The sequence below is a fragment of the Pongo pygmaeus genome, chromosome 5 (genome assembly GCF_028885625.2).
Source record: "Pongo pygmaeus isolate AG05252 chromosome 5, NHGRI_mPonPyg2-v2.0_pri, whole genome shotgun sequence".
NCBI lineage: Eukaryota > Metazoa > Chordata > Mammalia > Primates > Hominidae > Pongo > Pongo pygmaeus.
In genome coordinates, this window is record NC_072378.2 from 130,116,324 (window position 1) to 130,143,397 (window position 27,074).

At 37.5% G+C, this 27,074-nt stretch overlaps 1 protein-coding gene across 1 annotated transcript in view; it reads right to left on the minus strand.

Annotated features, from left to right (window-relative positions):
- Window positions 1–4,752: 4,752 nt before the first annotated feature.
- Window positions 4,753–27,074, minus strand: part of TMEM244 (transmembrane protein 244) — a 30,558-nt gene continuing 8,236 nt past the window's right edge. The window contains exons 3-6 of the mRNA XM_054493014.2: window positions 19,195–19,280; window positions 16,966–17,039; window positions 6,892–7,017; window positions 4,753–4,836 (exon numbers count right to left, since the gene is read on the minus strand). Of these exons, the coding sequence (XP_054348989.1) occupies window positions 4,769–4,836; window positions 6,892–7,017; window positions 16,966–17,039; window positions 19,195–19,280 (354 nt within the window). The 3' untranslated portion in view covers window positions 4,753–4,768. The remainder of the gene's footprint in view (window positions 4,837–6,891; window positions 7,018–16,965; window positions 17,040–19,194; window positions 19,281–27,074) is intronic.

Here is a 27,074-nt window from a genome sequence, read left to right on the forward strand (position 1 = left end):
AGACACATGTCCAGAGTGAGACCATAAGATAGAATTTCCCAAATGTGTAGCCACCCACTGTCCTCTTACATTTAAATTTTTCACTCAAAGGAAAACAAAAAAAAAAAAGCCTAATTCAAACGTCACACTGCAACTTTTTTTTTTTTTTTTGAGATGGAGTCTTGCTCTGTTGCCCAGGCTGAAGTGCAGTGGCATGATCTCGGCTCACTGCAACCTCTGCCTCCTGGGTTTAAGTGATTCTCCTGCCTCAGCCCCCTGAGTAGCTAGGATTACAGGTGCATGCCACCATGCCTGACTAATTTTTGTATTTTTAGTAGCGACGGATTTCGCCACATTGGCCAGGCTGGTCTCGAACTCGTGACCTCAAGTGATCCACCTGCCTAGGCCTCCGAAAGTGCTGGGATTACAGGCGAGAGCCACCACGCCTGGCCGCAGCAACTGTTTTCTGAGTAATCCAACCAAGATTATTGAACAAAAATAGTCATCCGACTCTTTTAGCAAATTGAACTGGCCGTTCCATTACACCTAACTTGACTCTTCCTGGCATCAAGGTGGCATATGCCATGTGACTGAGCTGGCTACGGCACGGTAAATTCTGTAGCATTACAAATAAAATCCAAAACTTGTAAGTTCTTGTTTTTGGAGAGAAAACGTCATTTCACTTATGCTCATAGCATTTCTTTCAGAACCTTTTCTGATTTATTAAAAATTTACATCTTTGAAAGACATACAAAATAAAACCTCAGTACTTTCCACATGTGTTTTCTGTGCATACTAAATAATACTGGATGAAATTACACATCTAAGACTTAACAGACATGCAAGGTAATTGGAGAATTAAACTCTGGTGAAGGAGTCAATAAGTAACATAAATAATACTAGTACTCTAAACATATAATGTGACTAGATAGTGTGATCGTTGTGGTCAATATCTGGCTTAAGCTAAACAAAAAGCTTTAGAAAAGTTCATTTTCACTTGGTTAATTTCCTGACTAGGTATATGGTTGATGAATTCCGTTCAATTTTTAAGAAAAAAATATAATTTCTTCTTGTACAACTACCATAAAGACAGTGATGTCATACATGAAGAAAAGTGAAGGTGTCACAAATATATCCAGTGTGTTATTCTCTGTAATTTTAGAATGATAAAGCTTTTGAAGTCTTTTGGTTTAATTACCTGACCCACATAAAAATATTTCCCCCATCTTTATATATAAATATATATTTATATTATATAACTATAAGGTAATATTCATATATTTATAATGCTATATATAATTATATATAACACACATATATATATAATTATTTACAACAGGCAATTGTCTATATCCTTTTGGGACCCTCCCAAAAGTGAAGATTGAACAGCTTTCCTTGATAGTCCACTGGAGTATGTTCTCTGTCAGGACCCCAAATATACATTACAAATTTGTATAAGATACAAATATAAAATATATAATATATATAATATATGCAAATTTGTATAATATACAAATTATATCATTACATGCCAGGAAAATCTCTGCTCCTTAATTTTATCTCATTTAATTCTCTCCATACTGACACAACAAATATTTATTAATGCTCTACTATGTGCCAGGCATGGCACTGAGGACTGAATATTTTATTATGGACATTTTAGCCCTTAAAAGATTTTTTTTAACACTTAAAAATGAAAATTAAGCCATTCCATAATTTTCCTTTCAAAAGGTTAAGCAGCATTTGCTATTTTCCAGTTGAGTTTAGAAACAACTCCTTTGACCATTTGTATGTTCTTTCCCAAGTCATGTCTTGTATGTTTGCCTCTGTGTGCTTTGAAAGCAATAGTCACAGAACTAAAAAGCAACAGGGAAGTCCTACTATGGCTTGTGATACTAACTGATCAGTCTATCTTCTTTTCAGTTTCTTTTTACGCTTCACATTGTCTAAATGGTGTTCTCTATTTCTGTAAGCTCTGCTCTTAACCCTGTATATTCTTTATTTTAGAGTGTGTACCCACTATAGAGGCAGCATCCATCACATCTGTGCAGTAGTAGCTTCAGGATTCTATGTAGAAGTGTCTCTGGGTGGCCATCTATGTTGAAGTAAAGGCTAGTTAGAGGACACACCTTAGTGACTCTGAAAATGCTCCTAAATTATCCAATTCTATAAGCTTCAGTTTTTACATTTGCTATATTGGAATATAATACTTATCTCACAGGACTGTAATAAAGGTTAATGAGATAAATGCAATGTCTCTGGCTTATATTATGCATATCAATGAATGGTAAGTACTATTAATATTGTGTAGGCCATTAAAATTGAGAGGCAGTTCCAGAATATATTTGGGTATGCATGCTGTTGTCAGAACAGATTGAAGATATTATACAAGATTATTGCCAAATCAATGAGTGATTTAAAAAAAGATTATATGACCTTTATATTTGAAAGCCAGATGCAACAGATTTAGAACTAAATGGTTTTCATATTTGACAAATGTTGAAATCTGTTTAGAAGCATAGAAGCATCCAACTTTGCTTTACGTTTACTTTTGTTTACTTTTTTATTTTTTAGAGATAGGGTCTCACTCTGTTGCCCAGGCTGGAGTGCAGTGGTGTCATCATAGCTCACTGCAGCTTCAAACTCCTGGGCTCAAGAGATCCTCCCACCTCAGCCTCCCAGGTAGCTCGGATTACTGGCATAAGCCACCATGCCAGGCCTGTGTAGCAGTTTATTAACACAAATAACTGTTAATATTGTAATGTTCTGTTTCTCTCCTAAATTTCTAATTACTGTTACATAATATGATTAAGGAAGAAAATAAGTAAAAGTGTGTGTAATCTCGTCTCCTGTATGTTTGCTGTTTTGTATCTTGATTTTCCTATTTCATAAAATAGAATTCTATGGAAAACATAATCCAATTTAGATTGGATTTCTTAAAAGTAAGACTGAGCTAAATGTGGTTGGCTACTTCAATTCTAGAAAATGATGATTTTAAAAAACAACAGGGGAGATTAAAGTTAGACACCTTGAAGAACTTCTCAATTGTTAAGAACTTGAAAATACTATCAAGACATAATTTATTGACTTTGTTTCAACTTATGGGTTGCATAAGGGAATAAAAAGGCTCAGAACAATGTCTGTGCTATTGCTGCTCCAAGTATGGTCTCTGGACTAGCAGTGCCGGCATAACCTGGGCCCTACCCAGACTCACTGCCTTTTTACAAGATCTTTAGACGACTTGCACGCATTGTGTACATTACAATTTGAGAAATTCTGCTCTGAGAATATACTTCTAGGCTCTTTGTATTACTGTGGGAAAAAAAAGTGGAGGCTAATTTATCTTTGTGTATTCTTATGTTCCTAGTTCTTTACCTGGAAGCTCTTTTCATACTTTGCTAGTTTCAATACACACTCTTTTTTGTTGTTGTTTCCACTTCCTTCATCATAATTTTGTCTTCATTGAAGTATGGCTTGAGTCTTGACTATTTCCCTTGAATTCTTCTAGAGAGGGTAGTTCCCTCTAGTGATCTGTAAATCAGGTTTCAACCTCTTTGTCCTACTAAAAATTCAACCTTTTGAGGATCTATAAATGTTATGAGAGAGCTTATTTAGATAAGTTGTATACAATAAGAAGTTAGAGAAAACTGTGTCTTGGGACATAGGAATAAATAAAATACAGTCCCATAATAAGATGTGAGAGCATGAAGCTTTGTGAATAGATGAGGAAATGTCAGAGAAGGAAAGAAGAGGAACTGTATTGTTTGGCATCAGTTCTTTTGTGTACCTGTAACTCATACTATTTCTGAGTCTACCCCGTTGGCCTGTTTTTTACAGTAGAATCTTTGATGCACCCGTGGGCATATGATCAAGTGTGTATGTAGATTCCATTAAAAGTGCAAAAAAAAAAACACTTTTTAAAGAAAGTTATATCTATCTGCTCTAGTTTCGCTCCTCATGGAAACTCAGTCCTTATTTCCTACTATAATGGAGAAAGGAGAGGGGAAGAAAGGGAGAAAAAACTGGTACAGATCAGTCTTGGAGGCAAGCTAAGAAAATCCACGGCTTGCTGAAGACTTTGCCAGAATATAGTCTTTACTGACTTTCACTCCGGCTCCTTTATTATTGACATCAATATCTGTCATTCCTCTATAAGCTCAAATTTTACCAAAAGGAGAAGTAGAGTATGCTATACTTTTTGTTTGTTTGTTTGTTTTGTTTTGTTTTTGAGACGGAGTCTGCCCTGTCTCTCCCAGGCTGGAGTGCAGGGATGCGATCTCGACTCAATGCAACCTCCACCTCCCAGGCTCAAGCAATTCTCCCGCCTCAGCCTCCTGAGTAGCTGGGATTACAGTTGCCCGCCACCATGCCATGGCTAATTTTTGTATTTTTAGTAGACATGGAATTTCACCATGTTGACCAGGCTGGTCTCGAACTCCTGACATCAAGTGATCTGCCCTCCTTGGCCTCCCAAAGTGCTGGGATTACAGGCATGAGCCACTGCACTCGGCCACTATATTTCTTATATTTCTATTTACCGGATGTATTTTTGTTTCTAAATACATGTTAAGATAGCAGCTTCTCTCCCGTGGATGGTATCTGGGTTGGCCTGAGAGTATATTTGGGCCAAAGGAGGCAACCAGTGGAGTCCATCTTCAGTAAAACTGTGTGTTTTTTTATTATCTTAGATATTATTATCTTAGAAAGACAATAATTATAAAATCTATGAGAAAATAAAATATATTTCCACAGTTATTCTATTTAACATTATTTCTGTGCATTAGAAAATCTAAACAAGCAATTTCGATATAGCTAAAGCAGCCCACCAATATGATGTCAAGGGGAATTCCAACATAACTGCAACAGAAAAAAATGTTTAATTTCAAAACATGCATTTTTATATTTTACTCAAGAAGAAATACATCTGTTTGGTCAAATTATATCCACCCAACAAGAGAAGTTTATCCATGTTCATGAAATCAGGTAGCCCCAAGTTGTACTTCAGTCCTGGTCTAAAAGGTCATTTGTTAAGTCAAACCTTTACAACTCTTCTCCTAGAAATAATGCTATGAATTGTGAGGTTCTCAGGTCAGCTCCCAAACTGATGATCCTCGGGCCGTCCTGAATCCTCAATGCCTAGTTCCCTCAGGAATTCCAAACCACTTCACTCTGAAGTCACTTCTGTCCAGTAGTCATTTGTTAACATTTTCTAAGTGCCACATGTTAGATCATTAACTCATAACTTTTCTAGGTCCAGAAACTATATAGCTCATTTCAACCCTGAGGACTGAACCACCTATACTCCAAGCCCTTTTACAAATATCATTGGCTGTCTTGCAGAAAAAATTAAGCCCCAAAGTAAAATAGAGCACTTCAGAAGCAGAGTGATGGGGGCGGGATGTCCAATGATTCTTTGAGTTACTGAGGGAGGGTTTGTGTCTGTGGAAACTGATACTAGGCGATGAATATACGGGCATTGTCTAATAGCAGCGAAGCTGGGAAGTTGTAGTTCATTTGGAAATTGTGTGTTCTTCAGTTGGAGACAGATTGTACTTTTTTTTTTTCCTGAGACAGAGTCTCGCTCTGTTGCCCAGGCTGGAGTGCAATGGTGTGATCTTGGCTTACTGCAACTTCCACCTCCTGGGTTCAAGTGATTCTCCCTGCCTCAGTCTCCCAAGTAGCTGGGATTACAGGTGCCCACCACCATGTCTGGCTAATTTTTGTATTTTTAGTAGAGATTGGGTTTCACCATGTTGGCCAGGCTGGTCTTCAACTCCTGACCTCAGGTGATCTGCCCACCTCAGCCTCCCAGAGTGATGGGATTACAGGCGTGAGCCACTGTACCTGGCGGAGACAGATTATACTATCAATAGATCAGGGCACTGAAAATATGACAGTGATTTAAATTGGTCATAAATAATAATCAACTTTGAATTATAACCTGTGGTTGGTTATCACTCATATTTTGACTGATATGCTTTAAAAAAATAAGGCAGTATAGTAACGGAGAAAAAAATACGGTGGATAAGTAAATTTTGAGTGGATAGGTGAACAAATGGATGAAATATTCATTTACTGAGTAATTATTATCTGCTAGACACATGTCAGACAATTTCTCATTATCTAATGGAAACCTCATCAGGTTGCCCCCATTTTGTAGAGAAGGAAACTGATGTAAGAGATGTGACTTGTCCACAACTACCCACCTAGTAAAAGGTAGGACTGGAATTTGTATCTATTTTCTTTTGGCTCCAAAAATCACAGGTAGAAATAAAAACCACTTAATCTAAGAACTGGTATTTATTTTAAAATAACTATTGTTGGACAGGTGTCTGTGAATCCCCCCAGTCTTTGATCAGTTTCTGCCCTCAGGGAAGGATTTTGGAGGAAAAATATGTCTTACAGGGCAAACCTTGCCCAGTTGGTGATAAATTGAATGTGAAAGGGAAGCATCTCTATTTCAGTTTAGTTCTGAATCAGACTGGATGTTGAAAAAGAAAAATGATGCAGGGAAAACCAGGGTAATACAAATAAAGTTTAGCTAATAATAGTATTATGCCAATGTTAATTTATTAGTTTTGACAATTGTACTATGGTTATATGAAACGCTAACATTAGGGGAAGCTGAGTGAAGGGTACATGGGAACTCTCAGTTATATTTTTGTAGCTTTTCTGTAACTCTAAAATTATTTCAAAATAAAACACTTTTTAAAAAGTTAAAAAAACCTCCCTGAGAAGAGTGGTAGAAAAAAATTTGGCTGGAAAGAGGGATGAAGACTTTTCATCTTCAGTTTTTATCATTTAGCTATCATACAAGAATATGCAGACAACAAAGTTCTACTCAGGAAGTGGTTTATGTCCAACATCTGTTTTAATACATTTTCCTTGTTTCTGTTATTTTATTCTGCTTACCAGTTGAAGTGATGGCAACATGAAGAATAGTTACTGAAATAGCATAATCCCAAACCCATTCTTCCACAACTGGAACAAAAAGCAATCCACAAAGAAAGTAGGTGACCTCTGTTGAAACTAAAAGAACTGCAAATACAAGGAAGAATATAATTATTGAGGACTAGAGCAATGAACATTCTGAAATACAACTAGTAACAAGACCAGGAAAGTTTACTTTGAGAAGAAATTTTGGTTAGAATTTTTTAAATGTTCCATTTCCTAACAATCCTCAAATTTGGATAAAACAATTAACATATTTTATCTTTTAACAATTTTAAGATTTATAGAAAACCACAATATATCATTTCTGTTTCACATACTTTGTGTTTAACATTTTAGAAGTGAAATACAATAAAGAAGTGTTATAATATAACCAATATGTGCAAATCTGTAATTGGATTGCAAATCTCATTTTAAGATATATTAAAAACTAATGAAAAAATCCAGTTCTGAGTTTTAAGAAATGAAAAAAAAATTAAACCAAATGTAAGAGTTTATTGAACTACAACATTTGTCTGATACCAAGCACTGCCTAACTTGGAAATGAGTTCCTTTGTGTTTTTGTAATAAAATGGTTCGTTCAGATCATCACTTGGGAAACATAACTGATAACCATGGATGAAAGAAAGTCTCATAAATGACAGATACGGATGGAGACACTCTTCTAAACGCACTGGTTGTGACAGAGTAGTTTACCTGAACATGTATAAAGAGCTAGATATTTACAGGTGAGAACCACAAATCTCTAAGAGCCCTGAACACGGGATGGGTCAATCTTTTGCCTCTTGTCTTTGATATGGATCTTTAAGACTATCATGTTTTCAAAAGAGAGATCCATCAGACTTTAAAGTGACAAATATATGTGATATACCACCAAGTCCCTTTGTAAATGATACCACTTTCCATAAAAATTACCTTTCTTTCCTCTTAAAACACAGAAAATAAGTGATATGTTCATATAATTCAGGAATAAATAAATCTAAGCAGACGAACTGTATATTTTTGAAAGCAAAAAATAAAATAATCACCTTATGTCCTACTGTGCAGAAGTAATTTATTATCCAGCAAGCCAGTGATTGCAGTCAGTAAGCGAGGCACCAAGGAAGCAAGCCCCCGGTGCAATCTTTTTAAAGGCCTCACACATATTCCTCTTCAATTCTATTTAATTTAACTTAACAGGTTTCAAAAGTTAAATACAGAATTCATACTAACTCCTTTTCTATTGCACAGGAATTCCTTTGATCAGTGGAGATCAGTTCGGCATGCCCTGTCACCTAATATCCAGGAAAGAACTGTCCTGTTGTGTCATATTGACACCATCTCTTTCCATCACATTTCATTCCTCCCTCCCCTACTGGTTTACAGAATCACTACAGTATTGTAGGGAAAGAGAAATGCCTCTTTTGTTAGCATTTAGAAATTTTATAGGTTAACTTGCAGCTGCTTGGAGATAGTGATTTTAGTCTTGTACAAGCTGTATTCATGTAGATTAATAGAGAATACTTATGCTTTGTTCATGATAGGAAAGAAAGCATGACTTAAAGGAAGTAATACAAAATTTGAAGTCAAGATAACAGCATTCTAGTCTCGCTTTTACAGCTTAAGAGTCATAAGACCTTGTCTGGGCACGGTGGTTCACACCTGTAATTCCAGCACTTTGGGAGGCCGAGGTGGGAGCATCACTTGAAGCTAGGAGTTCGAGGCCACCCTGGGCAACATAGCAAGACTCTGTCTCTAAAAGAAATTGAAAAAAACTTAGCCTGGCATAATAGTGTGCCCCATAGTCCTAGCTACTCAGGAGATGGAGATGAGAGGATCTCTTGAGTGCAGGAGTTTGAGGTTACAATGAGCTATGATCATGCCACTGCACTGCACTCGAGACTGGGTGACAGAGTGAATCTCTGTCTCTTAAAAAAAAAAAAAAGAGTTATGGAGTCACTTCCAAGATGGCCGAATAGGAACAGCTCTGGTCTGCAGCTCCCAGCGAGATCAATGCAGAAGATGGGTGATTTCTGCATTTCCAACTAAGGTACCTGGTTCATCTCATTGCGACTGGTTGGACAGTGGGTGCAGCCCACGGAGGGTGAGCTGAAGCAGGGCAAGGTGTCACCTCAACCGGGAAGCACAAGGGGTTGGGCGATTTCCCTTTCCTAGCTAAGGGAAGCCATGACAGACTGTATCTGGAGAAACAGTGCACTCCTGACAAAATACTGCACTATTCCCACAGTCTTAGCAGCCGGCAGACCAGGAGATACCCTCCCATGCCTGGCTCGGCAGGTCCCACACCCACGGAGCCTTGCTCACTGCTAGTGCAGCAGTCTGAGATAGACCTGTGACACTGAATCTTGATGTGGAGAGGGGCGTCTTCCATTGCTGAGGCTTGAGTAGCTCACAGTGTAAACAAACAGGCCTGGAAGCACGAACTGGGTGGAGCCCACCACAGCTCAGCAAGGCCTACTGCCTCTATAGATTCCACTTCTGGGGGCAGGGCATAGTAGAATAAAAGGCAGCAGTCCCCTTCTGCAGACTTAAATGTCCCTGTCTGACAGCTCTGAAGAGAGTAGTCGTTCTCTCAGCATGGTGTTCGAGCTCCGAGAACAGACAGACTGACTCCTCAAATGAGTTCCTGACCCCCGTGTAGCCTGACTGGGAAACACCTCCCAGTAGGGGCCAACAGACACCTCAAACAGGTGGGTGCCCCTCTGGGATGAAGCTTCCAGAGGAAGGATCAGGCAGCAGTATTTGCTGTTCTGCAGCCTCCACTGGTGATACCCAGGCAAACAGGGTCTGGAGTGGACCTCCAGCAAACTCCAACAGATCTGCAGCTGAGGGATCTGACTGTTAGAAGGAAAACTAACAAACAGAAAAAAATAGCATCAAGATCAACAAAAAGGACATCCACACCAAAACCCCATCTGTAGGTCACCAACATCAAAGACCAAAGGTAGATAAAACCACAAAGATGGGGAGAAACCAGAGCAGAAAAGCTGAAATTTTAAAAAACAGAGCGCCTCTTCTCCTCCAAAGGATCACAGCTCCTCGCCAGCGAGGGAACAAAAGTGGATGGAGAATGAGTTTGACGAGTTGACAGAAGTAGGTTTCAGAAGCCTATTTGGTAATAACAAACTTCTCTGAGCTAAAGGAGCATCTTCTAACCCATCGCTAGGAAGCTAAAAACCTTGAAAAAAGATTAGATGAATGGCTAACTAGAATAAACAGTGTGGAGATGATGTTAAATGACCTGATGGAGCTGAAAACCATGGAATGAGAACTTTGTGATGCATGCACAAGCTTCAATAGGTAATTCCATCAAGTGGAAGAAAGGATATCAGTGACTGAAGATCAAATTAATGAAATAAAGTGAGAAGACAAGATTAGAGAAAAAAGAGTGAAAAGAAATGAACAAAGCCTCCAAGAAATATGGGACTATGTGAAAAGACCAAATATACATTTGATGGGTATACCTGAAAGTGATGGGAGAATGGAACCAAGTTAGAAAACACTCTTCAGGATATCATCCAGGAGAACTTCCCTAACCTAGCAAGGCAGGCCAACATTCAAATTCAGAAAATAGAGAGACACCACAAAGATACTTTTCGAGAAGAGCAATTCGAAGACACATAATTGTCAGATTCGCCACGGTTGAAATGAGGCAAAAAATGTTAAGGGCAGCCAGAGAGAAAGGTTGGGTTACCCACAAAGGGAAGCCCATCAGACTAACAGTGGATCTCTTGGCAGAAACCCTACAAACCAGAAGAGAGTGGGGGCCAATATTCAACATTCTTAAAGAAAAGAATTTTCAACCCAGAATTTCATATCCAGTCAAACTAAGCTTCATAAGTGAAGGAGAAATAAAATCCTTTACAGACAAGCAAATGCTGAGAGACTTTGTCATCACCAGGCCTGCCTTACAAGAGCTGCTGAAGGAAGCACTAAACATGGAAAGGAACAACAGGTACTAGCCACTGCAAAAACATGCCAAATGGTAAAGACTATAGAGGCTATGAAGAAACTGCATCAATTAACAGGCAAAATAACCAGCTAACATAATAATGACAGGATTAAATTCAAACATAACAGTATTAACCTTAAATGTAAATGGGCTAAATGCCCCAATTAAAAGATACAGACTGGCAAATTGGATAAAGAGTCAAGACCCATCAGTGTGCTGTATTCAAGAGACCCATCTCATGTGCAGAGATGCACATAGGCTCAAAATAAAGGGATGGAGGAAGATCTACCAAGCAAATGGAAAGCAAAAAAAAGCAGGGGTTACAATCTTAGTCTCTGATGAAATAGACTTTAAACCAACAAAGATCAAAAGAGACAAAGAAGGCCACTACATAATTCTAAAGGGAGCAATTCAACAAGAAGAGCTAACCATCCTAAATATATTTGCACCCAATATAGGAGCATCCAGATTCATAAAGCAAGTCCTTAGGGACCTACAAAGAGACTTAGACTCCCACACAATAATAATGGGAGATTTTAACACCCCATTGTCAATATTAGACAGATCAACAAGACAGAAGGTTAACAAGGATATCCAGGATTTGAACTCAGCTCTGCACCAGGCGGACCTAATAGACATCTACAGAATTCTACACCCCAAATCAATGGAATATACATTCTTCTCAGCACCACATCACACTTATTTTAAAACTGACCACATAATTGGTAGTAAAACACTCCTCAGCAAATGTAAAAGAACAGAAATCACAACAAACTGTCTCTCAGACTGATCTCTCAGATCACAGTGCAATCAAATTAGAACTCAGGATTAAGAAACTCACTCAAAACCACACAACAACATGGAAACTGGACAACCTGCTCCTGAATGACTACTGGGTACATAATGAAATAAAGGCAGAAATAAAGATGTTCTTTGAAACCAATGAGAACAAAGACACAATGTATCAGAATCTCTGGGACACATTTAAAGCAGTATGTAGAGGGAAATTTATGGCACTAAATGCCCACAAGAGAAAGCAGGAAAGAGCTAAAATTGACACCCTAACATCAGAATTAAAACTAGAGAAGCAAGAGCAAACACATTCAAAAGCTAGCAGAAGGCAAGAAATAACTAAGATCAGAGCAAAACTGAAGGAGATAGAGACACGAAAAACCCTTCAAAAAAATCAATGAATCCAGGAGCTGGTTTTTTGAGAAGATCAACAAAATAGACCACTAGCAAGACTAATAAAGAAGAAAAGAGAGAAGAATCAAATACATGCAAGAAAAAATGATAAAGGGGATATCACCACCGATCGCACAGAAATACAAACTATCATCAGAGAATATTATAAACACCTCTATGCAAATAAACTGGAAAATCTAGAAGAAATGGATAAATTCCTGGGCACATACACCCTCCCAAGATTAAATCAGGAAGAAGTTGAATCTCTGAATAGACCAATAACAGGTTCTGAAATTGAGGAAATAATTAATGGCCTATCAATGAAAAAAAGTCCAGGACCAGATGGATTCACAGCCGAATTCTACCAGAGGTACAAAGAGTAGCTGGTACCATTCCTTCTGAAAGTATTCCAATCAATAGAAAAGAGAGAATCCTCCCTAACTCATTTCATGAGGCTAGCATCATCCTGATACCAAAGCCTGGTAGAGGCACAACAAAAAAGGAGAACTTCAAGCCAGTATTTCTGATGAACATCAATGCAGAAATCCTCAGTAAAATACTGTCAGACCGAATCCAGCAGCACATAAAAAAGTTTATCTACCAGGAACAAGTTGGCTTCATCCCTGGGATGCAAGGCTGGTTCAACATACTCAAATCAATAAATGTAATCCATCATGTAAACAGAACCAATGACAAAAAACACATGATTATCTCAATAGATGCAGAAAAGGCCTTCAACAAAATTCAACAACCCTTCATGTTAAAAACTCTCAATAAACTAGGTATTGATGTAACATATCTCAAAATAAAAAGAGCTATTTATGACAAACCCACAGCCAATATCATACTGAATGGGCAAAAGCTGGAAGCATTCCCTTTGAAAACTGGCACAAGAAAAGGATGCGCTCTCTCAGCACTCCTATTCAACATAATGTTGGAAGTTCTGGCCAGGGCAATCAGGCAAGAGAAAGAAATAAAAGGTATTCAATTAGGAAAAGAGGAAGTCAAATTATCTCTGTTTGCAGATGACATGATTGTATATTTAGAAAACCCCATCATCTCAGCCCAAAGTCTCCTTAAGCTGATAAGCAACTTCAGCAAAGTCTCAGGATACAAAATCAACATGGAAAAATCACAGGCATTCCTATACACAAATAATGGATAAACAGAGAGCCAAAACATGAGTGAATTCCCATTCACAATTGCTACAAAGATAAAATACTGAGGAATCCAATTTACAAGGAATGTGAAGGACCTCTTCAAGGAGAACTACAAACCACTGCTCAACAAAATAAAAGAGGACACAAATGGAAGAACATTCCATGCTCATGAATAGGAAGAATCAGTATCGTGAAAATAGCCATACTGCCCAAAGTAATTTATAGATTCAATGCTATCGCCTCAAGCTACCAATGACTTTCTTCACAGAATTGGAAAAAACTACTCTAAAGTTCATATGGAACCAAAAAAGAGCCCACATAGCCAAGACAATCCTAAGCAAAAAGAACAAAGCTGGAGGCATCACGCTACCTGACTTCAAACTATACTACAAGGCTACAGTAACCAAAACAGCATGGTGCTGATACCAAAACAGATATATAGACCAATGGAACAGAACAGAGGCCTCAAGAATAACACCACACATCTACAACCATGTGATCTTTGACAAACCTGACAAAAACAAGAAATGGGGAAAGGATTCCCTATTTAATAAATGGTGCTGGGAAAACTGGCTAGCAATATGCAGAAAGCTGAAACTGGATGCCTTCCTTATACCATAAACAAAAATTAACTCAAGATGGATAAAGACTTAAATGTAAGACCTAACACCATAAAAACCCTGGAAAAAATCCTAGGCAATATCATTTAGGACATAGTCATGGGCAAAGACTTCATGACTAAAACCCCAAAAGCAATGGCAACAAAAGCTGAAATAGACAAATGGGATCTAATTAAACTAAAGAGCTTCTGCACAGCAAAAGAAACTATCATCAGAGCGAACAGGCAACCTAAAGAATGGGAGAAAATTTTTGCAATCTATCCATCTGACAAGGCTAATATCCGGAATCTACAAAGAATTTAAACAAATTTACAAGAAAAAAACAACCCCATCAAGAAACGGACAAAGTATATGAACAGACACTTCTCAAAAGAAGACATTCATGCCGCTAACAGACATATGAAAAAATGCTCATCATCACTGGTCATCAGAAAAATGCAAATCAAAACCATAATGAGATACCACCTCATGCCAGTTAGAATGGTGATCATTAAAAAGTCAGGAAACAACAGATGCTGGAGAGGATGTGGAGAAATAGGAACACTTTTACCTATTGTTGGTGGGAGTGTAAATTAGTTCAACCATTGTGGAAGACTGTGTGGCGATCCCTCAAGGATCTAGAACTAGAAATACGATTTGACCCACCAATCCCATTACTGGGCATATACCCAAAGAATTATAAATCTTTCTATGATATAGACACATGCACATGTATGTTCATTGAGGCACTATTCACATAGCAAAGACTTGGAACCAACCCAAATGTCCATCAATAATAGACTGGATTAAGAAAATGTGGCACATATACACCATGGAACTCTATGCATCCATAAAAAAGGACGAGTTCATGTCCTTTGCAGGGATTTTGCAGGGATATGGATGAAGCTGGAAACCATCATTCTAAGCAAACTATCACAAGAACAGAAAACCAAACACCACATGTTCTCACTCATAGGTGGGAGTTGAACAAAGAACACTTGGACACAGGGCAAGGAACATCACACACTGGGTCCGGTCGGGGGGTGGGGGGCTGGGGATGGATAGCATTAGGAGAAATACCTAATGTAAATGACAAGTTGATGGGTGCAGCAAACCAACATGGCACAGGTATATCTATTTAACACACCTGCACATTGTGCCCATGTACCCTAGAACTTAAAATATAATAATAATAATAGTTATAAGGTGTTGAGCAAGATTTTAACTTTTAGGTAAGTCTGTTTTCTTCTCCATAAATTGGAATATGGAGTATTATTTATCTCAAAAAAAATTGTTGGGAGGATTTTAATGTAAAATGAAAGGAATTTGCAAACTATTCTCTGCGACGCAAAGGAAAGATATTAGTAATTGGAGTGTTTTAACTGGACTCACACTTTCCAGTGTCCTTGCTAAAACTGATCTCCTGGGTGACAAAATTATTGAAACCTACACAAAACCTGACCATAATAAATACATGCCAAAGTCTCTGAGATTACTCTTATATTTTATTAATATCTCTGAGATTAGACAGGTATAGATTCTCACAGCAACAACTTTGAAGAGTTATGACATTTATCTCCCCAAACCCAAAATTAAAGATCTAATAAATCTAATACGCTAAGGATTTATTGATATCTTTGTACAAATGTTTGTGTTTCATGAGAGGAAAGGACAACTGTAAACCCTGCCAGGCATTTTGGAGATCTTCACTAATCCCTGCTATGTAAAAGTTCATCACTAATCTCTGCTATGAAAAAACACAGCCTTCTCCCATAAGCCTGTGATGTTGCCCTTTCTTTATTGACTGACCCAAAGACTAGAATTAAATAAAGACAGTTGAGTGTTCAATCTCTCCTCTACCCAAAACACACACATGGCCCATACTTGACTCTTTACTGGGACTATTTTCTTTTTAATCATTTGTGGATAGTGTTGGCAAAAACTAGGGAAGTGCCTGAAAGAAAGTTACGATAAAGTCTTAGACCTCTTGTATCTCAGAATCGAAGTATCTTGTTCTCACATATGCTTTGCTATCCAAAATTGAGTCAATAATGGCACCAAACAAGGCTGTACTAAAGCTTTTTATTTGAATTCAGTAACTCTAACTGACCAAGTTTCCTATACAAATTACAGTAGAAATCCCGTTTCATTGGCCTCCAGCAATTTTTCTATATTTGCATATTTGTACCCCCAAAATATTCTCCAATGGTTTTCTAATGAATTGTATCGTTTAAGGAATTGACAGTACATTAAAAAACAATAGGGAAAAACTTAACAAAATATTAAGAGTAATTACTGTATACAGAATGTAAGTATGCAATTTATTTTATTTTTCTCCTTTCTGCTTGTAGATATTTTCTAAGCTTCCATTAATTAATATGTTTTATGATAGAAAACATTAAAATTTTACTTTTCTGAAGATGGGGCAAACTCACCATGAAGTGCCCCCAAACAAGAATGTTTTACATATATTCAAGGTACATAGGTGTGTACAAACATACTAGATATTAATTAATAACTATTCAACAAAAATGCCAAATTTAAAAGAGAAATTTTGCCTTAGTGTGTTCTTTCTTATTGTTTTTCTTCTGCAACAAGTTCTATACTATTTTGGGAAGAAAAATAAAACCAAGCAGAAATGTACAAAGTAGAGAACGAAAGTTCTCTGTCATCCCAGATGGGAGATAACAGTTTGTTGCATAATTCTCCAGACTTCTTATCACTGACACCATGTATTTTACTTTATGCTACAAAAATGAAATTGTATTATGTGAACTCTTTTGCTGTATTTAATTTTCTATTTTATATCTCACAAATATTTTTCTACATCAGCACATTAAGTCATTATTCTTCCTTTTCTTTAAAAATAATGAACAAAAATTTACCCCCAATACAATGAAATGAAAATTTATATAGGAATTCTCATTCTTCTTCTCCACTTATTCCATATTACTTCACCTCCAAGGAATAACAACTTTAAAATTTTTGATGGCACTTTTCCTAATTAATTTTTGAAGTCAGATAAAATACATAGATGACTGCGAGACAGGCCTGATATTTAAAATTTTTTTTTTTAAAAATTTATTTTTAGTGGCATTTAGTTCACTAATTGATAAGAATTTAAGATTAAAACAATTACCGTTATAGTTTATGTTGAGCCATGAGGGATTTGTTTTGAAATCAAATTGTGCCAGGACATTCAACTCATGCACCCTAAAGATGTCATAAATGAAAACAATTTACTACTCTGAATGAGGCAGTTCATAACTGCACATCAAAGTGACACACATTACTATTCTCATACGAGGATAAGTCATGCGATTTACCCACATTGTGGCACATTTCAAAACTGGCTGAAATGGGAAGGAATCAGCAATGAAGACAATAATCTCTATAGAATCTTTTTCTGACTCAAACATCTCACTCTTCTTGCTAGAATTACAAGTTGTGGTAACAGTTACAGCAAAATTTCAGATCAATCATTAGGTGAGAGAGTATAAAGGTAACAAGGGACAAGGCAATGTCTAGTTACGAAATGTAAACTCACTTCAGGACCAAACCAGTAGTTCTTCAGATGTAAAATAGGTTCACCTAAATGGTGCTATAAGATATTTTTAACATTAAATGAGCTACTGTAGCAGTTAGAATAAATTAATTCAATGCTAAATACATCTCATCATGGACATATTTTTGAAATGTAATGTTGAAAAAAGTTATAAAATGACACCTATTATATGATACCATTTATATAAAAAAAACTTGCTAAGCAGAAAAAAATGAAGTGAGCTAAAAAGAGTTTTTAAAAACTGGCTGACTTGGATGACAGCCAAATAACATTTTGTCTACATTGTCTTCTTTGTCCAATTAAGTTCCACTTTGTCCACCAAGTGGACTTAATTTTATTTGATGTCTCAGCTAGAATCTTGGTAGTTCCTGCCATCAAACATGGAAGGAGAACATAATACCATGGAGACAGCAGAGGCTTGAAAAACAACAAGATACAGGTTCTAATCCTGGTGGTGCTATAACAGTGCACTTGGGCAAGTCACCTAACCTCTCTGGGCTCAAATTTCCTATCTATGAATTGAAGAGATTAATCTCTGAGTTCCCTTCCTGTTCTAAAATCTGAGTCTATAAAGCATACAGCTAGACTTTATACTATACCCAAGTTTGTAGTTGTGTGCAGCTGGCCAACCAGTTAGCTGCCTCCTGAAGCTTTAAGGACTAATTACTTCAAATTCCTCACCTCTGACTCATGTTAACTACAAACCCTTGAAATCCCATGCTCAGAGACTCCTACAGAGTCTTGCCTTCTCCTTGCCCCAGGCATAGCCTCACCATCTCCAGTCCCAGGGAAGAGGCTGAGGCTGCATGTGAGTGCCAGATACTTCCTCCATGGCCTTGCCTGAAAGCATGCTGAATAACGTTCTTTCCATTGCAAACATTGGTATCATTATTTCTTGATAGTTGCATATTGGTATTAATTCGCATATTGAAATAGAATTCCTTGCTTGCACAATGAAATTAAATTGTGTGAGCCCTCAATTTCTAAGAAATCACTTGTAAATATACATAATGTATCTCAAGGCAACCAATATATTGGCAACCAAAATCTGTAGAGACAAAATTCAACCACAGCAAGACAAAAAATTACCTGAAAAATAATGTTTTACACTTACATAAAAATGATGCCATTAAAATACATTATTATCCCATTTTGTCCTCATAATAACTCTTTTTTGGATGATTCCATTTGACAAATGAAGGCATTGAAATAGGAGATACACTGTCGTTTGGTCAAGATGATTCAGAAAATTAGTAAGAACTTGGATCAGAATGTAGGTCTCTTGCCTCCCAAAAGCTATTTCCAATATAACAGAAATTATTTAAATTGGATGTGGATGATCTTTAAGCTCCTTTCTTGTTCAAACCTTCTCTGATTCAATACCAGACCAGGGAGTAATGGGTTCACTTTCTTTCCATGAGCATCCTCCAAAGAGGTAAGTCCTAAATGATTCTATCCACTTCATTTCATAATTGTTACTTTTATCATTTTCAGTTAGAACATTTGCCTATTTTTACTTAAATAATGAAAGTAGGCTGGATGCAGTGGCTCGTGCTTGTAATCCTAGCATTTTGGGAGACCAAGGCAGGAGGATCAGTCGAGGCCAGGGGTTCAAGACCAGCCTAGGCAACATAGCGAGGCCTTGTCTCTACCAAAAATAAAAAATAAATAAAAGTAAGAAACTATGTCTTTAAAAAGATCCACATCCTCTAATCCATAAAGACATATGAAATGTTAAATATAAACATCTTTCCTATTCAATGTTAGCTTTTTAATTCTGTTTGAAGACAATGTGCTACTTACTCAAACATCACGCAGCCCATGCTCAGGGACATGTAGTACACAGTGTAGAAAAGAATGACACATAGAAGAAACTTCTGCAAAACAACCTGTGGAGAAAACAGGCGTGAGTTCCAAGAGCCTGGGATTTTTCGCATGGTCTTTGGTAACTAGTTTGGCAAAAGATGATGAATGATTACTAGATAGTGTTGGCTAGCCTTGTATTGCTTAAAGACCCATGGGATGGGAATGATTTCAAAGTGCCCATCTTGGAGCTTCTTTAGCAGTATAATTTTCTTAAGAGTCATGTGTCTTTGGGTTCGGTTTATTCTTCCTACCATGTATTGAAATCAATTAGTTTTTCTTTTAATTTGAGCATTAATAGCCTCTAGATATTTCTAGATGATTGCTTTCATTTCGATCCAAAATAAGATGAATAATATGTAGTCTCTATATTAGTATGTATTTTCAACCATTAAACTTTTCTTATTTCTGTTAATATTAAAATTCAAATAACATTTTAATTTTTTAATACATTTACTTACTATAAAATTTTCCTTGTATAATCCAAACATGAAGATTATACTACATACCCAGAAAACCTACAAATACTAAATCTGTGTAAGACATTTGGAACTATTTTTTTAATTAAATTATAATTTGTGAGACAATATATTTGTTGACAAATTTTATATAGAGATACACTTACTTTTCCTGACAAATTTATAAAACACTACATATTAAAAAAGTGTTGCTGCCTGAAGAGGTTACCATCTTACACATTTGCACCAAGAATTAATGCAATATACAAATCCATATCTCTTATCCTCCATTCACTGGAACAAACTTCCTAAATGCCAATGTTTGTATTTTAACTTGACAAAATGATTCTAAACCTCAGCTGTGATAATAATATAATCTTGCCAATTATAATAACAATGGCAAGAACCACAGTTACTTTTGCACCAACCTATAAAAAGATGAGAACAGGTAAATTCCAAATAATATTAACAAAAAACCCACATAATAACACAATAATTAAACCTCTATGCAAGAATTTACAGAGCAATTTGGTAAAACACAATAGATGGCCCTGAAATGGTCTCTTCCACATCTGAGACCTAAGAAAGAGGCACTGCAGATTAATGAGAATCAGAAAGATTATTTGACAAATGGTGCTGTGAAAATAGTCTAACTTCTAAACAAAAAAAATCCCATTAGATTCCAGTCTTGTGTCAGACACCACAATAAATTTCAAGGGGATTAAAGGCTTAAATGCCAAGGAATAGGTTGGGAGAAAATATTTGCAATATATATCACAGGAAAGGATTGATATCTATAATATATAAACTCACACAAATGTTAGAAAAAGAGAAACCAATAGAAAAATGGACAAAGTATATAAATAGGCAATTCACATGAAGAAAGACTTAAAAAGCCAATAAAAATAAAAAATGTGCCCAACTTCACTGTTAACCTTTTCAAAGATATCCTTATGACTATAATAAAGGTCCCAGCATTTCACATGAGAAATGCTCAGTTTACTCAGTTTAGTCTTTTATTTTAGAATCTTAAAGCCATTTTTGCTTAGCCCACACTCCAACACCTTAGGATTATTATTAATTTTACTTGAATGACCAATTCACCAAACTGACCACATATTTTCACTTGCCTAGGTACAGAAGGAGCCCACAGCTAGAGGCAAGAGGAGAAGGTAGTTAGTAGAGAGTATACCACAACCAATTGGCTGAATGGACCAAATTTACAGATCTACCAAGAATATGCTTCTTCCAACTATTTTTAAATGGGAGGGATGTGAGGCCTAAGAGGGCCATGAGAAAACAGGACTCTGAGGTTCTGGGACCTTCAGGATCTTCCCCCATCCCTTGCTCCCACACCATCCTCAACACCCCCTACTCTTTTGCCTATGTCCACCCCCAGCCCTGCTCACCAAGTCTCATCTCTCTCTGCCCTGATTCTCATCCCCAGTTCACTCTCAGGATCTCACATTCCTTGTTTCTTTTTTTTTTTTTTTTTTTTTTGAGACAGAGTTTCGCTCTTGTTGCCCAGGCTGAAGTGCAATGGCATGATCTCAGCTCACTGCAATCTTGGTCTCCCAGGTTCAAGCAATTCTCCTTCCTCAGCCTCCCTAGTAGCTGGGATTACAGGCATGCACCACCAAGCCCAGCTAATTTTGTATTTTTAGTAGAGTTGGGGTTTATCCATGTTGGTCAGGCTGGTCTCAAACTCCCAACCTCAGGTGATCCGCCTGCGTCAGCCTCCGAAAGTGCTGGGATTACAGGCATGAGCCACTCCGCACCTGGCTTTCACATTCCTTGTCTCTTAATCTCTCCTCCCTTATGACCTTCAGTCTCTCTTTCCTCAACCCTTGGTCCCCTCCTGTCCATGCTCCTCATTCTCTCCCTAAGACCTGCATAGCCTGTGGTTCCATGACAGCTGACACAACATGATTTTTAAAAAGGAATAAAAGGATGTGTGCAAAAGAGACCTTCTTCCCACAGCTGTCTTTCTTTTATCAGAGAGTAAAAATGCTTCCTAGAAGCCGCAAACAGACTTCCCATTATGTCTCATTATCCTCCACAGGGCCACGTGCCCACTTACTGAACAATCACAGGTAAAGAGTAAAAGGGTTTACCATGGCAGGTTTATGACATCATGACTGCGCTTCCGGGGACAGGCACCTACTGCCTCAATAAAAGAAAAACTGAAGTTCTATTAGCAGGGAAGAAGGAGTCGGGGCAGGAAACTACATCTTCCACTTGGAAGGAATCAATATGGAAATAGCTAAAAGCCCTCATTTTGTAGAGAAGAGTCTTCAAAGGTCAAAAGAAAATGTGGAGGTGTTGCCTGAGTTGAAGGCCCAAACATTGTGCCCATACATCAACTGGCTCAAATCTTCCCCAATTGCTGGGATGAGAATTTGCTGCTGGGAGATGGGTATGTAATAGGGAGCATCTTGGAGCTTCTTCAGCACTATAATTTTTTTAAGAGTCATGTGTCTCATGCACATGTATGTTTATTGCGGCACTATTCACAATAGCAAAGACTTGGAACCAACCCAAATGTCCAACAATGATAGACTGGATTAAGAAAATGTGGCACATATACACCGTGGAATACTATGCAGCCATAAAAAATGATTAGTTCATGTCCTTTGTAGGGACGTGGATGAAATTGGAAATCATCATTCTCAGTAAACTATCACAAGGACAAAAAACCAAACACCGCATGTTCTCACTCATAGATGGGAATTGAACAATGAGAACACATGGACACAGGAAGGGGAACATCACACTCTAGGGACTGTTGTGGGGTGGGGGGAGGGAGGAGGGATAGCATTAGGAGATATACCTAATGTTAAATGGCGAGTTAATGGGTGCAGCACACCAGCATGGCACATGTGTACATATGTAACTAACCTGCACATTGTGCACATGTACCCTAAAACTTAAAGTATAATAATAATAATAAATAAAAAAAAAAGAGTCATGTGTCTTTGGGTTTGCTTTATTCATCCTACCATGTATTGAAATCAATTAGTTTTTCTTTTAATTTGAGCATCAATAGCCTGTAGATATTTCTAGATGATTGCTTTCATTTCAATCTAAAATAAGATGAATAATATATCATCTCTATACTAATATGTATTTTCAACCATGAAACTATTCTTATCTCTGTTAATATTAAAATTTAAGTAACATTTTAATTTTTTAATATATTCTCTTACTATAAAATTTTACTTGTGTAATCCAAACATGAGGATTGTACTACATATCCAGAAAACCTACAAATACTAAATCTGTGTGAGACATTTGGAACTATTTTTTAATTAAATTATAATTTGTGAGACAATATATTTGTTGACAAACTTTACATAGAGATATACTTACTTTTCCTGACAAATTTATAAAACACTAGATATAAATATAATATAAAAATAATATATTTAAAAATCATTTGTAGGAAATATTTGGAAAAGCAAGGCATAATTTTTGTAAATAATTAATTTTTTTGCCTGAATTATAAATCTAGATTTTCAAATAATACTTTTCTCATAGCAAATTCATTTGCTTTTAGTATTTTCTTCCTCGAATCAACACCCTACAGAGCCTATGGAACGTAGCAATTTTCTAAAAAACAATCAGACCGTCACTTCCTCTGCTTGATATCCTTTTATGCCCTCACATCATTATCAGGATTTCTTCCTCCATTTTTTTCATTTGACAAGTAGTTACTGGGCAGGGTGGCAATGCAAGGTAAATTGGATATGGTCCAAGCCCTAGAGATGCAGTTGAGCTGTGGTTCTCAAATGTACAAGCATCAGACTCACATTAAGTTCCTGTTAAAACACAGATTGCAGGGCCCCAGTCCCAGAGTTTCTGATTTGGTAATTCTGGGATGGGCTCCAGGAATTTGTGTTCATAAGAAGTTCCCAGCTGATGCTGGGTCAGCTGTACCTATTACCAGACTTTGAGAACTACTGATCTAGAGGCAAGAATGAGTCAAGAAATGGCTACAATGCAAGGAGAAGAGGTATTATTGAGGAGGGTACGGAGTGCTATGTAAGCCCAAGCGAGACACCAGCAGAGAATGGGTGGGTTATGTGTGTGTGTATGTGTGCCTCCATGCATGTGTGTGAAGGGGGCATGAACATTCCACAGAAAATCCTTGACAACATTTATTGTAGGTTTTCTTGAGTTAAGGCATCACATCTGCATTACCTCATTTACTCCTTATAAAACTTCTGAGTGGTAGAATCCTTTTTTAGAGAGAAGAAAAATGAGGCTCAGAGAGGTCTTGTAACTTTCTGAACATTTAACAATAAATTGTGGAGCTGAGACTCAAGCCCTGCTCTGACTCAACCCTTATGCTACTTATGATGAGCTGGGGCAGTGGCAGGGGTTGCCATAGGCACAAGAAGCACTTGCAAAGACCTAGGTGAAGCCAAACCTTGATGGAGAGGGGTTTTGGTAGGAGAGGTTTAAAGAGCTGAAGTCAGACGTGAAGGGAAATTTATGCCTTAATGAGGAATTTTGCATGTCTCTGAAGGCCCTGGGGAGACCGAAAGATTTAAGGAGTAGTATAGACTAGAGAGGGGCCATTAGGTAGGGAAAGCATTTAAATGGATTTGCAATGGAAATGGAGAGGAGGACAGGTATGTGAACTATTAAGAAAACAGAATGGATAACTTGTGGGGGTTAAGGGAGAGGAAACTGTTGACTCTATCTCCCAATTTTCCAAACCAATTTTATTGACTAGATGGACAATAAGAGGAGCAGGATCATTTCTAAATGATTAGAATGGCAACTGATGATCTAGCCCAGTGCTGTCCAGCAGAAACACAATGCAAGCCACATATGTAATTTTAAATTTTTTAATAGCCACACTTATAAAAATTTTGAAAGGGTAAAATTAATTCTAATAATATTTATTTAACACAATATATCCAACATATTAAGATTTTGACATAAATGAATCATTCAAATTAGAGATATTTTATGTTGTTTGTTCATACTACGTCTTAGAAGTACAAAAGGTAATTTATTTACAAGACATCTCAATTCAGACTAGCTACATTTCAAATGCTAAACGGCCATGTGTGGCCAGTGGCTGCCACAGTGGACAAGACAGTTCTCACCTCTGCCCATCCTGCTATCCTGCCTATCCCCCCAGTTGATAGCCTAACTATATTGACTCTTTATTGAAGGATTCCTATGTGACAATCACTGTACTCATATTTTCTCATTGTGTTCACCCTTCCCTGTACCCCACCACTATATGCATACAGGAAAAACTTTCTGGGTTTGGTTGTCTTTCATTTGCATTTCACAGACTTGGAAACTGAGACAAAGAGAGATTAAAGAACTAATCCCAGCTCATGTGGCCTATATGTGGCAGGGCTCCAGGCCAGATCTGCTGGATGTTTCCTCTCAACCCTGTGCTGTCCTGCCTCCCACCCGGAAGTTCACAATGAAAGCATGCTGAATAATCTTTATTTATTTATTTTGAGATGGAGTCTTGCTTTGTTGCCTAGGCTGGAGTGCCATGGCTTGATCTTGGCTCACTGCAACCTCCACCTCCCAGGCTCAAGCAATTCTCCTGCCTCAGCCTCCCAAGTAGCTGGGATTACAGGCGTCCGCCACCACGCCCAGCAAATTTTTTGTATTTTTAGTAGAGATGGAGTTTCACCATGTTGGCCAGGGTGGTCTCAAACTCCTGACTTCAAGTGATCTGCCCGCTTTAGCCTCCCAAAGTGTTGAGATTACAGGCATGAGCCACTGCGCCTGGCCTGAATAATTAATTTTAGTTCAACACTCTCTTTTTAAAAGTATGAAAACTGTGACTCAGACAAGTTGAGTGAATAGCCCAAGGACACACCTTTATTTAGTGGCCAAGTTGAGATTAGGAAAATAATTATGTTGAATTAACAAAGTAAAAGCACTTAATAATGCTGTCCAAATGAGGGAACGTTATTTTATTATGATACAATATTATTGCTGCACTCTACGAAAAGCCAATACGTGAGACTCAGAATTTGTAGCGGTCTAGATATTTGGCTACTGCCAAACTTTTTAGTATATTTTTAAATATATTTGGATCCTGAATCAAATAAACTGTAAAAAATTATGACATTTATGAGACATTTGGCTATTTAAACTTGACTGGTTATTTAATAATGTTAAAAAATTGTTGTTAGGTTTTTAAGGTAAGATAATGGTATGGTGTTTTTTTTAAGTCCTTATCTTTAAAGATGCATAAGGACATATTTGCAGTTGAAATAATATAATGTTTGGGTTAGCTTCAAAATAAAAAGGTAAGAGAATAGCTGGAAATGAAGATGAAACAAGATTGAATAGGAGTTGATAATTTTGAAGCTAGGTGAGGGATAAATGGGATTCACTATGCCATTATACCATTTTATTTAAATTTGCATATGTTTACTTTTTTGGTAATAATTTAATTTTTTTCAATAAATTTATTCAACCAGTGAGCATCTTCACAAACCTTTAAAGCATGCTTTGATTAATACAATTTTGAGGAACATCCCTAGGGGATGTGGTAAGTGGTAACCTTTGCTTAATACCTGTATGTGCAAGATGCCAAGCAAGCCACTTTGCAAACCTTATCTCCTTTAATCCTCACAACAACATTGCCAGACAGGAAGTATGATTCATCTTTATCATTGGAGCACAGAAGCTGGCACTTCGCCTTCTTTGTTCCTCTGGGGTCAAGGACATAGTTTCAGGGGGTTTACAAGTACTCTGGCCCATTGAGATGGGGCTGGCGTGAAGAGAAGAGGATCACTGAACAAGTCCTTGGACTCAGCAAAGTCCTAGGGACCAGAGGATATGTTCTGCTGGACTATACAAGGGCAATGAAGAGGCAGGTAGCTATGCCTATTGGCAAGGAGAAACACACCTTCCCCCATTAGCAGCAGGTTAACAGGGCTCTACTAGGGGTTTGCCTGCAACCAGCGCCTCACCTTCCTTTTAGCTCCCTGGTGCCAGCCACAAGCCATTCTAGGTAATCTTCTCCTGATTTCTCCAGCTCTTCTCCATATGCGCCCCAAAACTTGCAATCCAGTCTCAGCCTCTCCCTCAGCCACCTCCTTACTATCTCCCTCTTTTCTCCCTCAAGACCTGGTGCTCCTCAGGTAGATCCCTGCAGAGGCTATTCAAGCTCTCTCTGGGATTCTCTTTCCAGTCTATTGATGGGGATCATTTTGGAAGTTGAAAAAACAAATGAGCACCCACAGCATTGAATGTTCCTCTTCATTGCTTTCCTGCTACACCAAATCTAATTACCTGGCACAACATCACCTCCAATGGAGGAACTGGTAGAAAAGGAAAACACAAGAACATCTCACAATATTATCTTGTGTA